At 45.7% G+C, this 13,002-nt stretch overlaps 1 protein-coding gene across 1 annotated transcript in view; it reads right to left on the bottom strand.

Moving 5' to 3' along the window:
• tspan13a (tetraspanin 13a) overlaps positions 1-6,735 on the bottom strand; it is a 72,060-nt gene extending 65,325 nt beyond the window's left edge. The window contains exon 1 of the mRNA XM_041183724.1: positions 6,506-6,735. Within this exon, the coding sequence (XP_041039658.1) occupies positions 6,506-6,568 (63 nt within the window). The 5' untranslated portion in view covers positions 6,569-6,735. The remainder of the gene's footprint in view (positions 1-6,505) is intronic.
• Positions 6,736-13,002: the final 6,267 nt, after the last annotated feature.

Raw genomic sequence — 13,002 nt, 5'->3', positions numbered from 1 at the left:
TCGGCGGAGAAGAAAAGAGTTGACGTTTCGAGTCCTCATGACCCTTCGGCAGAACTTGAGTTTCAGTCCAAGAAAGAGTTGAAATATAAGTTGGTTTAAGGTGTGTGTGTGGGGGGGCGGAGAGATAGATAGAGAGAGAGAGAGAGAGGTGGGGGTGTGGTTGTAGGGACAAACAAGCAGTGATATCACTGCTTGTTTGTCCCTACAACCACACCCCCACCTCTCTCTCTCTCTCTCTATCTCTCCGCCCCCCACGCACACACCTTAAACCAACTTATATTTCAACTCTTTCTTGGACTCAAACTCAAGTTCTGCCAAAGGGTCATGAGGACTCGAAACGTCAACTCTTTTCTTCTCCGCCGATGCTGCCAGACCTGCTGAGTTTTTCCAGGTAATTCTGTTTTTGTTTCATCTGAGTTTGTTAGTTTTGACATTTAGCATATTTTACTGGGATGTCCTGCATGCTCAGCACTATACCTTTAATTCCTCAACTTGTCCTTTACTTGAGTGTTACTGAGCAACCTCTTCCAATTTACATTAAGTATTTCCTCATTTTATCAAATTTAACGCTTAAAAATTATGTTCCTGGCTTCTGGTATTTCTAATACCTAGATCACAAACTTTACCAACCTGCAGTCTCCATCCACTAACAGTCTGAAGACTTCCACTTTCTGTGTGTATTAGAAACACCACATCAAAATGAGCACTGCTTCTTTTGCACACAAGGTGGGGAGGCGGTAGCATAATGGTAATATCACCAGACTCATAACCCAGAGGCCCAGGTTAATGCTCTGGGGACATGGGTTAAAATCCCAACACATCTGCTGGTGGAATTTAAATTCAGTTAATAAATCTGGAATTTAAAAGCTAATAGTGATCATAAAATTCCATCTGGTTCACTAATGCCCTTCCTTAAGGAAGAAAACCTCTAGTCCTTAACTGGTCTGGCCTACATGTGACTCCAGACCCACAACAATGTGGTCGACTCTTAAATGCTCTCTGAAATGGCCCAGCAAGCAACTCAGTTGTAGCAAACAACTGTGAAATCTAAAAAAAAGGAATGAAACCTGGCAGATCACCTAACATCGACCCAGGCACCAGAAACAATGGCAAAACCAGCCCTGTTGACCCTGCAAAGTCCTCCATACTAACATCTGAGGGCTTGAGCCAAAATTGGGGGAGCTGTCCCACAGACTAGTCAAGGAACAGCCTGACATAGTTATGCTCACAGAATCATACTTTACAGATAATGTCCCAGACACCACCATCAGTGGTATACAATTGGGAGGGAGTTGCCCTGCAAGTTACCAACACTGACTCTGGACCCAATGAAGTCTCAAGGCATCAGATTAAACATGGGCAATCCTGTTGATTACCACGTACCACCCTCCCTCAGCTGTTGAGTCAGTGCTCCTCCATGTTGAACACCACTTGGAGGAAGCACTGAGGGTGGAAAGGGCACAGAATGATGTCACCCACCCAGAGTACAATGCCCAACACCAAGAATGGTTTGGTAGCACCACTACTGACTGAGCTGGCCGAACGCTAAAGGACATAGCTACTAAGCCATGTCTTCGGCAGGTGATGAGGGAATCAACGAGAGGGAAAAACCTACTTGACCTCATCCTCACCTCTCGCATATGGATCGCTCCATGACAGTAATGGTAGGAGTGACCACCACACAGTCCTGTGGAGACAAAGTCCTGTCCTTACACTGAGGGTACGCTTCAATGCATTGTGTGGCACTACCACCATGCTAAATGGGATAGATTTCGAATAGGTCAAGCAACTCAAACTAGGAATCCATGAGCCGCTGTGGGCCATCAGCAGCAGAATTGTGTACAACCACGTTCTGTGACCTCATGGCTCAGCATATCCCTCACTCTGCCAACACCATCAAACCAGGGGATCAACTTGCATGCCAAACAGTGGAAGCAGCATGCAATAAATAGAGCTAAGCGATCCCATAATCAACAGATCAGATCTAAGCTCTGCAGTCCTGTCACATCCAGTTGTGAATGGTGGTGGACAATTTAATAACTAACTCGGAAGAGGAGGCTCCACAAATATCTCCATCCTCAGTGTTGGGGGAGCCCAGCACATCATTGCAAAAGACAAGGCTGAAGCATTTGCAGCCACCTTCAGACAGAGTGGATGATCCATCTCAGCCTCCTCCTACAGTCCCCAGCATCACAAATGCTAGTCTTCAGCCAATTTGATTCACTCTACGTGATATCAAGAAATGGCTGTAGGCACAGATACTGCAAAGGCAATGGGCCCTGACAACATTCAGACAATAGTACTGAAGACTTGCGCTCCAGAACAAGCTGTGCCCTTAGCCAATCTGTTCTAGTACAGCTACAACACTTTCATCTACTCAGCAATGTGGAAAATTGTCCAGTTATGTCCTGTCCACAAAAAGCAGGACAAATCCAACACAGCCAATCACCACCCTATTGGTCTAGTCTCAATCATCAGCAAAGTGATGGAAGGGGCCGTCAACAGTGCTGTCAAATGGCACTTACTCTGCAATTACCCTCCTCGCTGAAGCTCAGTTTGGGTTCCGCCAGAACCACTCAGCCCCTGACCTCATTACAGCCTTGGTTCAAAAATGGACAAAAGAACTGAACTCCAGAGATGGGGTGAGAGTGACTGCCCTTGACATCAACCCCAAGCAAAACAGGGGTTAATGGGAATCAGGGGAAAACGCTCCACTGGTTATCATACCTAACAGAAAGGGTGACGGTTGCAGCTGTCAAAGGTCAATCATTTTAGTCCCAGGACATCAATGAGGAGTTCCTCAGGGTAGCATTCCAGGCCCAAACATCTTCAGCTGCTTCATCAATGAACCTCCTTCCATCATAAGGTCAGAAGTGGGGATATTTGCTGATATTGCACAATGTTCAACACCATTCGTGACTCCTCAGTAACAATACTAAAGCAGCCCACGCCCGTATGCAGCAAAACCTGGACAACATTCAGGCTTGGGTTGATAAGTGGCAAATAATATTTGCATCACAAAAGTGTCAGGCAATGACCATTTCCAACAGGAGAGAACCCAACCATGGCCCCTTGACATTCAATGGCATTACCATCACTGAATCCCCCACTATCAACATCCTCAGGGTTACCATTGACCAGAAACTGAACTGGATTAGCCATATAAATACTGTGGCTACAAGAGCAGGTCAGAGGCTAGGAATCGTGCAATGAATGACTCATTTCCTGACTCTCCAAAGCCTGTCCACCATCTACAAAGCACAAGCCAGAAGTGTGATGGAATACTCCCCTTGTGCCTGGATGAGTGCAGTTCCCACAACACTCAAGAAGCCTGACACCATCCAGGTCAACGCAGCCTATTTGATTGGCACCACATCCACAAATGTTCACTCCCTCCACCAGCAACGCACAGTAGCAGCAGTGTGTGCCATCTACAAGATGCACTGCAGGAATTCACCAAGGCTTCTTCGACAACACCTTCCAAACCCACAACCACTACCATCTAGAAGGACAAAGGCAGCAGATAGATGGGAACACCACCAGCTGGTAGTTCCCCTCCAAGTTACTCACCATCCTAACTTGGAGTTTTGCTCACACCATGCTGCTAAGCCACTCATTCACCTCCATTTTCCTAGTGAACTCTCTTATTCCTATATACTGGAATTATGCCTAAAAAAAGTTTGCAACCTCCATCAATGTGTTGTGAACCATTTCTCATTTGTGGGGTTAAATGTCAATCTTTTATTTCTCCCCATGTCATTTAGCCCTTTCTGCTTCTTCAGCACTCCTAACTTTTCCCCAGTATGTACTGCTGTAGCTCCAAGTCGACAACTCATCATTCTGCATATATTACCCCTACAATATATCTACCTATTCACTTTCCTGAACAGCAATCAAGCATAAGTAATCTGTGACAACCAAGCTGTGCCTTTGCCCTCTGATTTTCTAACCACCTTCTGGAAAATTATCTTTTCAATGTTGGATAGTGTTTGGAATCTATTGATAATAGATTCCAGACAGATTCTTGAAAAGCAAGGGGTGAAAGGTTTTTGGCGGTAGGTGTGAACATGGAGTTGAGCTTATAATCAGATCAGCCATTATCTTATTGAATGGCAGAAGAGGCTCAAGAGGCCGAGTGGTCTACTCCTGCTCCTTATTCGTATGTTTGTATATAATCAGGAGGATCTATTCAGGGGTTTATACCAAACTTGCTTATTTTATCAATGTTAATTCATCCAGTGCCCCTAACTACTCTGCTTCCTTCAGCACTTGTCCTTCTGCCATGACAACACTGGTCTTGATTGTACTCGTTGCCAGCTCCAATGCCTAATTGTTCATTCATGGTCTGATTCTAGCCTAGCCATAGCACTTAGCTGAGATGACTCACTTATTGAATTTATTACTAATTATTACACTCAGCAATCCCTCCCTTTTGATTTTAATACAAATATTCACCCTCAACTCTTCCTCCCTTTTGAATGTGTTTACTCTCAACTATCTCTCCCTTCTGTCTGCCCTGCCATTCTCTGTATCTTACTTATGAAGACTGCACTTTAAAACTTTATATTCCACAAAATTAAAATTACCCAACATTCTTGTACATTTACCAAAATTTCCATCTACATCTTAAAAATGTTGTACCATGTTTGTATTAATTGGGCTACAAGTCAATCCAATGATTTAGTTTTCTGTCACTTGCCACTTTAAAATTTCAATAATTGGCATGCTCCCATTTTACAATCATTGTCCTTCCACTGAATAGTTGTCTGCACTGTTTCTATGGCAATTTAAAGATTAAAATAGTGAGTTTTTTTCAGATGTAGGCATCGTACTTAAGAAGAGGCAGGAAATACAACAGAAGCCTTCAAACAAGCTGCACACGAGGAAGTTAACAGAACATGTCACTTTCTAAAGCCCAATTTCCCATCTATCTTCAGAATTACAGTTGCTGAAACCTTTGCAGGAAATGCTTAACTGGTAAACTTCCCTTTCCTGAAGAAAAATAATGCGGAAGTTGTTTTTTTCTTTGAATAATGCATTTTGATACATATTTATTCACAAACTGCTAAACATGCAGTCTGACCAATTTTCTCTCAATCTGCGTGCTAGATATAAAAATTCTGGTTCGACTTGTTACAGTTAACTGCTACTGATCTGATAGAGAGAGAGAGAAAATATAGTCATTAATTGCAAATTAAATTTGTTTTAAAATCTTTAAAAATTATACAATTCCTTAAAGTTCAAATTAAGTTAAGAAACAATAAAAAATGACTTACTGGGAATTATATTCTCTCAAAGTCTGGAGCTGTAATTAAAATAATTTTTTTTAATAATTCCTTTTTAGCTCTGAAGAAGAGTCATATGGACTCGAAACGTTAACTCTGCTTCTCTCTCCACAGATGCTGTTAGACCTGCAGCATTTTCTGTTTTTCTTTCAGATTTCCAGCATCCACAGTATTTTGCTTTTATATTAAAATAATTAGTTCTGGTATAAATATCACTTACTGCGCCTAAGGAGTGCACTGTGGACACTGCCACAAAACAAAGTTAATTTATTTTTGTATAAGATTGAGACAGTATACCAGATTCTAAGGAATGATTTCAAGACGGTAAATGAAGCATTGGTTTGATACAAGACAAATACAAGCTGTGCCCAATTCGCATGTGACGTTTGTCAGAACTCGGGTTATTTTACTCTCTATAATAAATATACGTCACTCTGATCACTAATAATGGATTAAGCATTGTAATCCAGAATACACTGCAAATTTTCAATTTTTCATCTGCATTAATTATTCCTAAAAAAGACTGATGATATGGGATATGACGCTACGTCTTTAACCGTAATATTTTGATAGCTGTCCAAAAGTGTGCAATGAATTACAGCTTTACTAAAATTGTCATCCTTATTGCAAAAAAAAAATTAGAAATAAATGACGAATCTCGAGTACAGTACTGCAAGTACACACCCAACCATACAGCTTCCTGAATATTTTACTGGTCATGCAAATACATTGCCAGAACCATGTAGGAGTATAACACGTACTGTATCTTCACCGGGGAGATGGGGCGTGGGGGGGGGGGGGGGGGGGGGGGGGGGGGGGAAGAGGGGGAAATCATGCGGTGGATTTCGAACACATTTTCGAAAACTACAGGGAATATACAGCGTACAACAATAGCAACGAAAAATATCCTTGGCGATCTAAAGTGTGTGATAGGGATAGATGAAGGATAGAACCGGGGCGGTGAACGCAGACCACCACTGAAGCAGGATCGCCGAACAACCTTCCCATGTAACAAATGCACTGAATATAAATGCGGCTGAGAGGAAATCAACACTTCAAATGTTGTCAATCGCAAATCAAAAGAAGCAGACAAAGAATTATATTTCGGGGGGGGGGGGGAGTGGGGATGATATTTTCAGTCATTTCCGTCATCTCCAAGTCTTGTGGGATGACTGCCATATGTCTCTTTCCCACACAGACACAGGCTAGCAGGTACTCACGATGTACAGCAGGTTCAGGACACACAGCGCGTTCTTGGAACAGGTGAAGCCGCCGCAAACCATCGTCACAATCAAGCTACAATCGAGCTCCGGGTCCGAGAAGGACAGTCACCGCCCGCTTTGCTACCCAAATGTTTTACAGGCAAACAACTATTGGCTCGAAAATGACGCAAAACCAGCAGCTCCCTCCGTCAGAATGCAGGATCTCAAAGAGAGAGATAGAAAAACTAGTCAGAACCGCGAACAATGCGCAAGCGCTGCCGCCTGCAGTCAGCTGACGTTTGGTTTCGCCTGATCACCAAACTGCTCGGAATGAGCTGATAGACATGGCAGCTGAAGTCTCAAGAGGTAATCAGCAGGGTCGGGGAAATGTGAGCACTTACATTTCTACTAAGCAAAAGAGACAGTAGATGTCGGAAATGTATAGGATATTCTATTGTTTTAGGATTGATATACATTAAAATAAATTACGTATTTCAGTCAAAAATGATTGGTCCTTACTACTGACATGACGTAGACTTTTTCCCACATGGGACTGGAGGAACAATGGGCAGCAAGAGTCCACCACCGGCCCCAGTCCATCGCAATCTCTTTCGCTCCGGCCCAGGTGATGTCCCACTCTTGAAGATCCTCCTTAAATGTACTGCACCAGGTCTTTTTTGGCCAGCCCCATCTTCTTTTTCCCCTCTGGTGATGTCCATTCTACTGCCACTCTGGCAGAACGTACTTCCAGGAAGCAAAAACAACTCCTGTCAGCCTCAGACATCTATCCGCAAGATGTCCCAGGTGCTTCTGACAAGTCCTCTGTAGCACTTCTTCATTGATGATGTTGTTTCTCCATGTGATGCCCAGGATCTTACATAGGCAAAGCTGATGAAAGATGCCCAATTTAACATGACACCTTTGCTGTTCTCTCCCATGTCTCACTGACATAGGGTACTGTTGGTATACTATGGACATGTCGTCAGCGGCAATCCCTCGGAATCCAGGATGATGTCCGTCTGGCTTGGTGAGACTTCAGATGACCGAGGAACCCAATTCTTGATCCACATGTTATTCCGCAGTGGGGGCACTTTGTCGCGCAGGGAGTGGAAATCACAGCCCCAGGTTGGCTTCCTTCTTCCTCTGCCGTCATCATTCCACTTCACAGTCAAGTCGCTGAGCCTCGAATTAGCTTGTGCCTTGATAGACCAGGTAGTGTGATGCAGAGCGATCAGCAGCATTCTCCTCCCAGTCAGTGGTGTTAATGCCTCCATGCTTTTGGGCGACCGTGAGCGTATCCTTATACCTTTTCCTTTGGCCAGCCTTCGAGCATTGGCCAATGGGAAGCTGTGAGAAGAAAACCTACCAAGGGAGGTGGTTTTCGGGCACCCGGATGCAATGGCCCATCCATTTGAGTTGGTTCCGCAGAAGCAGGGCTTCAATACTGGCATCTTCTTGGAGGACGCTCGTGTTAGTCTGGTGGTCCTCCCATTTGATCCCCAGGATTTGATGCAAGCACCGCTGATGGAATCTCTCAAGGATCTTAATGTGGCATCAGGAAACAGTCCATGTTTTGCTGCAGTAGGGAAGGGTGGTCAACACAATGGCCTTATAAACCAGAACCTTTGTTTACTTGCAAAGATCCCTGTTGTCAAAGACACGAGGGTGCAGCTTGATGAAGGCAGCACTAGCACAGTTGACTCGGTGTTGGACTTCCTTGTCAATGTTGAGCATCCCTCACACCATCCACATAGATGGGGTGCCCTCTCATCCTTGATACTTCCACCAATGGCAACAGTTATTCTCTATCTACTCTGTCCCGACCCCTCCTGATTTTGAATACCTCTATCAAATCTTCTCTCAACCTTCTCTTCTCCAAGGATAACAGCTCCAACTTCTCCAGTCTATCTGTGTAACTGTAGTTCCTCATCCCTGGAACAAACTCATAAATCTTTTCTGGATTTTCTCTAGTGCTATCATATCTTTCCTAAAGTGCAGCACCCACAATACTCCAGTTGAGGCTGAACTGATGTTTTATACAAGTTTAACATAACCTCTTTGCTCTTGTACTCTTTGTTCCTATTACTGTATCATTTATTAACCATGCTCTCAACCTGTTTTTCCATCTTCAATGACTTATGCACATACACACCCAGGTCCCTCTGCTTCTGCACCTCTTTAGAATTATACCCTTTATTTTTTATTGTCTCTATGTTCTTCCTACCAAAATGAATTATTTAACACTTCTCTGCATTGAATTCATCTATCACTTGTTCACTTATTCCACTAACTTGTCTCTGTCCTTTTAAAGTTCTACACTATCCTCCTCACAGTTCATAATATCTCTAACTTTAATAGAAAATCAATAACTGAATGAGGTGGTTTTTAAACTGACAGTACGAAAGGAACCTAGATTAAGCTGCCTTGAAAAGAGATTCATCAGCATGTTCGAACCATAATTTGCCTTCCTTACTTGCCAGAGGGACCCCGATAAGAGGCAATGTGAGGGTTATCTCATTACCAAGCTGTGAATGTAGAGAAAACTCTTCCAGAACATTGTGACCCAATCTTAGGAAAACAGGCAGGCAACTTGAAAACTTTAAATTATGAACTTTTTTGATTAGCAAATGTACACAAGTAAATGGCTATCTCCCTCTTAAAGACTTGAATTGACCCCGTGACCAGGATTTAATGTGAGCGATAGGGGTCTTGCCCACCAGCGGGAGAACCAGTGGAAACGCTGGGTTGCCCATGCTAATATGTTCCAGTCAGGCACTTACCTGGGCAGCATCGGGCCTCCCAGTGCGGCAAAAATTCAACTCCCAAGAGCAGAAGGCCAATCAGAGGCCAACAGCTGTCCAGTACCAGCTGCGCCACAGGAAGCAGTGGCCACGTACTACAGCGGGGCCTTCATGAGGGATGAATCCCTGGAGAGAGGCGAGTGTGCATAGAATGGAGGGCACAGGGAGAGTGTCACTGACGAGAGAGGAGATTTTCAATAGCTGGTCTATATTCCTATAGTTCCACACGCTATAAGATTAACCTTATCAGCAACCACGTAAATAGAGCCTGAGCTATTTGCTCACCATGCAAGCTTGATGCTGAAATAGAGTGCATCAAAGTTATTCTGCTGGATAATGGCTACCCTGATCAGATCAAAAACAGAATTACCTGGAAAAACTCAGCAGGTCTGGCAGCATCGGCGGAGAAGAAAAGAGTTGACGTTTCGAGTCCTCATGACCCTTCGACAGAACTTGAGTTCGAGTCCAGGAAAGAGCTGAAATATAAGCTGGTTTAAGGTGTGTGTGTGGGGGGCGGAGAGATAGAGAGACAGAGAGGTGGAGGGGGTTGGTGTGGTTGTAGGGACAAACAAGCAGTGATAGAAGCAGATCATCAAAAGATGTCAACGACAATAGTACAATAGAACACATAGGCGTTAAAGTTAAAGTTGGTGATATTATCTAAACGAATGTGCTAATTAAGAATGGATGGTAGGGCACTCAAGGTATAGCTCTAGTGGGTTTTTTTTTTATTTTTTTTTATATAATGGAAATAGGTGGGAAAAGGAAAATCTTTATAATTTATTGGGAAAAAAAAGGGGGGAAACAGAAAGGGGGTGGGGATGGGGGAGGGAGCTCACGACCTAAAGTTGTTGAATTCAATATTCAGTCCGGAAGGCTGTAAAGTCCCTAGTCAGAAGATGAGGTGTTGTTCCTCCAGTTTGCGTTGGGCTTCACTGGAACAATGCAGCAAGCCAAGGACAGACATGTGGGCAAGAGAGCAGGGTGGAGTGTTAAAATGGCAAGCGACAGGGAGGTTTGGGTCATTCTTGCGGACAGACCGCAGGTGTTCTGCAAAGCGGTCGCCCAGTTTACGTTTGGTCTCTCCAATGTAGAGGAGACCACATTGGGAGCAACGAATGCAGTAGACTAAGTTGGGGGAAATGCAAGTGAAATGCTGCTTCACTTGAAAGGAGTGTTTGGGTCCTTGGACGGTGAGGAGAGAGGAAGTGAAGGGGCAGGTGTTGCATCTTTTGCGTGGGCAAGGGGTGGTGCCATAGGAGGGGGTTGAGGAGTAGGGGGTGATGGAGGAGTGGACCAGGGTGTCCCGGAGGGAGCGATCCCTACGGAATGCCGATAAGGGGGGTGAAGGGAAGATGTGTTTGGTAGTGGCATCATGCTGAAGTTGGCGGAAATGGCGGAGGATGATCCTTTGAATGCGGAGGCTGGTGGGGTGATAAGTGAGGACAAGGGGGACCCTATCATGTTTCTGGGAGGGAGGAGAAGGAGTGAGGGTGGATGCGCGGGAGATGGGCCGGACACGGTTGAGGGCCCTGTCAACGACCGTGGGTGGAAAACCTCGGTTAAGGAAGAAGGAGGACATGTCAGAGGAACTGTTTTTGAATGTAGCATCAACGGAACAGATGCGACGGAGGCGAAGGAACTGAGAGAATGGGATGGAGTCCTTACAGGAAGTGGGGTGTGAGGAGCTGTAGTCGAGATAGCTGTGGGAGTCGGTGGGTTTGTAATGGATATTGGTGGACAGTCTATCACCAGAGATTGAGACAGAGAGGTCAAGGAAGGGAAGGGAAGTGTCAGAGATGGACCACGTGAAAATGATGGAGGGGTGGAGATTGGAAGCAAAATTAATAAATTTTTCCAAGTCCTGACAAGAGCATGAAGCAGCACCAAAGTAATCATCAATGTACCGGAGAAAGAGTTGTGGAAGGGGGCCGGAGTAGGACTGCAACAAGGAATGTTCCACATACCCCATAAAGAGACAGGCATAGCTGGGGCCCATGCGGGTACCCATAGCCACACCTTTTATTTGGAGGAAGTGAGAGGAGTTGAAGGAGAAATTGTTCAGCGTGAGAACAAGTTCAGCCAGACGGAGGAGAGTAGTGGTGGATGGGGATTGTTCGGGCCTCTGTTCGAGGAAGAAGCTAAGGGCCCTCAGACCATCCTGGTGGGGGATGGAGGTGTAGAGGGATTGTACGTCCATGGTGAAGAGGAAGCGGTAGGGGCCAGGGAACTGGAAATTGTTGATGTGACGTAAGGTGTCAGAGGAATCACGGATGTAGGTGGGAAGGGACTGGACAAGGGGAGAGAGAAGGGAGTCAAGATAACGAGAAATGAGTTCTGTGGGGCAGGAGCAAGCTGAGACGATCGGTCTACCGGGGCTGTTCTGTTTGTGGATTTTGGGTAGGAGATAGAAGCGGGCCGTCCGAGGTTGGGCGACTAACCTGATAGCTTCCAACCTGATAGTCGCCCAACCTCGGACGGCCCGCTTCTATCTCCCACCCAAAATCCACAAACAGAACAGCCCCGGTAGACCGATTGTCTCAGCTTGCTCCTGCCCCACAGAACTCATTTCTCGTTATCTTGACTCCCTTCTCTCTCCCCTTGTCCAGTCCCTTCCCACCTACATCCGTGATTCCTCTGACACCTTACGTCACATCAACAATTTCCAGTTCCCTGGCCCCTACCGCTTCCTCTTCACCATGGACGTACAATCCCTCTACACCTCCATCCCCCACCAGGATGGTCTGAGGGCCCTTAGCTTCTTCCTCGAACAGAGGCCCGAACAATCCCCATCCACCACTACTCTCCTCCGTCTGGCTGAACTTGTTCTCACGCTGAACAATTTCTCCTTCAACTCCTCTCACTTCCTCCAAATAAAAGGTGTGGCTATGGGTATCCGCATGGGCCCCAGCTATGCCTGTCTCTTTATGGGGTATGTGGAACATTCCTTGTTGCAGTCCTACTCCGGCCCCCTTCCACAACTCTTTCTCCGGTACATTGATGATTACTTTGGTGCTGCTTCATGCTCTCGTCAGGACTTGGAAAAATTTATTAATTTTGCTTCCAATCTCCACCCCTCCATCATTTTCACGTGGTCCATCTCTGACACTTCCCTTCCCTTCCTTGACCTCTCTGTCTCAATCTCTGGTGATAGACTGTCCACCAATATCCATTACAAACCCACCGACTCCCACAGCTATCTCGACTACAGCTCCTCACACCCCACTTCCTGTAAGGACTCCATCCCATTCTCTCAGTTCCTTCGCCTCCGTCGCATCTGTTCCGATGATGCTACATTCAAAAACAGTTCCTCTGACATGTCCTCCTTCTTCCTTAACCGAGGTTTTCCACCCACGGTCGTTGACAGGGCCCTCAACCGTGTCCGGCCCATCTCCCGCGCATCCGGCCTCACTCCTTCTCCTCCCTCCCAGAAACATGATAGGGTCCCCCTTGTCCTCACTTATCACCCCACCAGCCTCCGCATTCAAAGGATCATCCTCCGCCATTTCCGCCAACTTCAGCATGATGCCACTACCAAACACATCTTCCCTTCACCCCCCTTCTCGGCATTCCGTAGGGATCGCTCCCTCCGGGACACCCTGGTCCACTCCTCCATCACCCCCTACTCCTCAACCCCCTCCTATGGCACCACCCCTTGCCCACGCAAAAGATGCAACACCTGCCCCTTCACTTCCTCTCTCCTCACCGTCCAAG

The sequence above is a fragment of the Carcharodon carcharias genome, chromosome 3, assembly GCF_017639515.1.
Source record: "Carcharodon carcharias isolate sCarCar2 chromosome 3, sCarCar2.pri, whole genome shotgun sequence".
NCBI classification, from domain to species: domain Eukaryota; kingdom Metazoa; phylum Chordata; class Chondrichthyes; order Lamniformes; family Lamnidae; genus Carcharodon; species Carcharodon carcharias.
This window is presented reverse-complemented; position numbering and strand designations above follow the sequence as displayed.